The following is a 2,904-nucleotide window of genomic DNA, read 5'->3' as shown; positions in this document are numbered from 1 at the left end:
AGAAATAATTAGGAATTTTTGAATGAATTAGCAAGCATCTTTTACAAACGAATATCATTCGTTAAACAATAAAATTACAACAGAGTCCAGAAGAAGAGAAGAAAAGGCTTTCCTCAGAGACTCTGCAATTTCCATCGCCGATTTCTCAACGGTCAGCTTCAAGCTCTTCGTCGTTCTCGATCTAGGTTTTCCAATTCCTCTGCCTCCTGTTCGATTTCAGATTGCATCTTCCAGTACACGTTTAATTTCATATGAGTTCTAATTAGGTCTTGAATTCCCAATTTTCTCGAGAGAATTTTAATTTTTTTTGTTATTTCTTTACTGGGAAAATCCCTCAGATTCTAGGTTTTTAAATTCAGATCCAATTTTTGTATTATTCATGGGTTTCAACTCGGAGTTCAGTGACATGAATGTTAGAGTAGAATCCAGAATTTTGTAAAATCAGATTGATTTTTTCGGGTTCAACCTTATTGATTAAGCATTGGGATTATGGGGAGCTCTAATTGTTCCTGAAGTTGGAGACTTGGGTTTGGGTTTGATTTTTGAGAGCAATTGGGAAGTGGGTTATTCATGCTTTTGAAGATGTCTTTACGGGTTTGAGAGTTTGAAGGGCCTTTTGGTGTGAGAATTTGATTATTGTAGCAGACAATGTTCTATGGTACATTGGTATGGGACCCTTGGCTCATTGTTGTCCAAATTGCGTGCCTTCAATGTTTATACTATCTCACTTTGGGGTTCTTCTTGTCTATTTTTGTTGGCACTCGCGTGTCTCGAATGAGCCTTGTGTATTTCTTTGACTATGCTACTCTTACTGTCTCCACTGTCACCGGGTGGTGCGTCATTGGCTCATTTCTGCTCAGTGCTCTTGCAGGGTGAGAATCTCATTCTACTTCTATTTTCAGTTGCTGTTCAATTTGATTTTGTTGTGTTTCCATCTTGTTGAGTGTCTGCATCTACATTGAGCTTTTATTGTCAGAACACAAAATTGATTTTATTTTCTGTTTGTAGATGGAGCTCATTAATCTTGTGTGAATTATGAATTGTGCATCTTTTTGTCTACAGCGCTGGATATCTGCTTCTTCTGATTGAGAGGGCAAAGAAGTGCTTAGATTTTTCAGCAACCCTATACATTGTACATCTCTTTCTATGCATCGCTTATGGGGGTTGGCCTTCGTCAATAACATGGTGGGTTGCGAATGTTACTGGAGTTGCCTTGATGGCTGTGCTAGGTGAATATCTCTGCTTTAAACGTGAACGGCGCGAGATTCCGATAACACGATATCGTGCAAGTAAGAGGTTTTCCGCCCTTAACTAGCTAGATATACCAACATAAAGTTGTCATGTTCATTTGTTTGTTGAATATAGTTTTTGTCTGGGTGTACTTTCATTTGGGAGAATTTGGGTTTTTTTACGTAACCCTTGCAGATAGACCCAATAGAAAACTCACCTTTAGGTGAGCTATTTCAAGGGGGGTATGTATAGCCGAGATGTGGGTTGAGCCTGAAATACAAGATTTTGTCTCACATCTTGACTCACACATCTTCCCTGTCTTTGTTCTTTCAAGTCTGAAACATTTTTATTTTCTTACTTTCTTTAAAAAGGGTTAGTTTCTTAATGGACCTATGCAAGCGGGCTATTTTATGAAGAAACCCTTGATTTTTTTTTTTTTGTGGGGCCAATTTTATGTTCAAGTATGTGGAGTCTTTATACTATTTCTGCTATTTTTTATTGTATACATCAAGAACTTGCACTTCCTTTCCATTTGCTGCTATTTTCATTTATTTTTAACCATGTGTTGTTATTTCGACAAAAAGAATCTTTCTGCTATTTCCTAGATGAAAAGAATATGATAATACTTATGGGCTGCGTTCCTGCTTATTAAATGAGTTATACATCGTCTGCCTTTTTAAAAAAAAAATTAGTTGTTAAGCAATCACGATTTGGACTTCCCATTCGTGTATGTCTTTTTGGTTGATCTTTTATGTTCTCCAAAAGTTGGGCCTGCTGGTGGGTTGCTTTACATTCTAAAAAAGTTCCATTGCTTGCATTAATCAGTATTCTGGATAATGTTTTGATTGGTCATAGCTTTATAGATACAGAATTAAGATTTGGTCAAGCAATTGCATGATTGCCTTTTCTTCTTTCTTCTCAAATCGTTATATCTACAAAATTAATATGGAACTATCTCCATGCAGATGTTTGACTGACGAGAAACTCTACAGGCAAGAACAAACATTCACGTGGGATTATTACGGCTATTCTTTCGTTGCTGAGGAGCTTCTGGATAAAGATAATGAATACCAAATTCGATCTGTGATGAGGAGAGAAACTACCATAATATGTGGATTCTTTTGTCTCTGATGGTGGCTGTTACAGAGAACAAGTGTAAAGTTCAACACGGTGCTTTAAATGATGGGGAGGTCTAAGCACATGAGACTAGGTATGCATTGTGTTTGGAAATCTTAATGTGCAATTTTGGTGGTTTTGAGTAGAGTAATGCTTACCATGTTTCTTGAGATCATTGTTCCTTCTATTTGATTTTCTATAAACATGATACGCCTTGTCAATTCTGGTTGCAATATTCTTATTTTATTACCCATTTTTGGTAATTCTTTCGTGCGGTCAGACTATTATAGGATTTCTAAATTGGGATTCCGATACAGAATGCTTGAACCCGGTAGGAATTTTTCTTTCCCTGTTTGTTTATGTTGATCTTAGGCATGCTTTCTAATTTAGCTAAAATCACAAGTTGCAAGCTCAAGAATTTTCTTAATAAGATTAATCAAATAGAAATTCGGTTACTTTATAAGAAAGTGTAGGGTCGAAAGATGTGCCTCTTCACTTCCTCCTGGCTGTTGCTTGTATATCAAACTCTGTTATCATACTCCATATCTCTAGGATTGT

The 2,904-nt window shown here is 36.6% G+C and overlaps 1 protein-coding gene across 2 annotated transcripts; it reads left to right on the top strand.

The window, feature by feature from the left end:
• On the top strand, positions 1-2,609 carry LOC103948846 (protein SYS1 homolog). Of its 2 annotated transcripts, none has more exons than XM_009359921.3 (3): positions 1-872; positions 1,063-1,289; positions 2,223-2,609. In XM_009359921.3, the coding sequence occupies exons 1-3, from the start codon at positions 649-651 to the stop codon at positions 2,315-2,317; spliced, it is 546 nt and encodes a 181-aa protein (XP_009358196.2). In that variant the 5' UTR covers positions 1-648; the 3' UTR covers positions 2,318-2,609. The 2 variants fall into 2 exon arrangements, with proteins under 2 accessions (XP_009358196.2, XP_009358198.2); XM_009359923.2 differs by having other exon boundaries at positions 22-872; positions 2,196-2,609.
• Positions 2,610-2,904: the final 295 nt, after the last annotated feature.

Source organism: the organism of the source record quoted next, unplaced genomic scaffold (assembly GCF_019419815.1).
Source record: "Pyrus x bretschneideri cultivar Hongxiangsu unplaced genomic scaffold, Pyrus_bretschneideri_v1 Contig26, whole genome shotgun sequence".
NCBI classification, from domain to species: Eukaryota; Viridiplantae; Streptophyta; class Magnoliopsida; order Rosales; family Rosaceae; genus Pyrus; species Pyrus x bretschneideri.
Note: the sequence above shows the minus strand (reverse complement) of the source record. Positions and strands in the feature narration are given on the sequence as shown.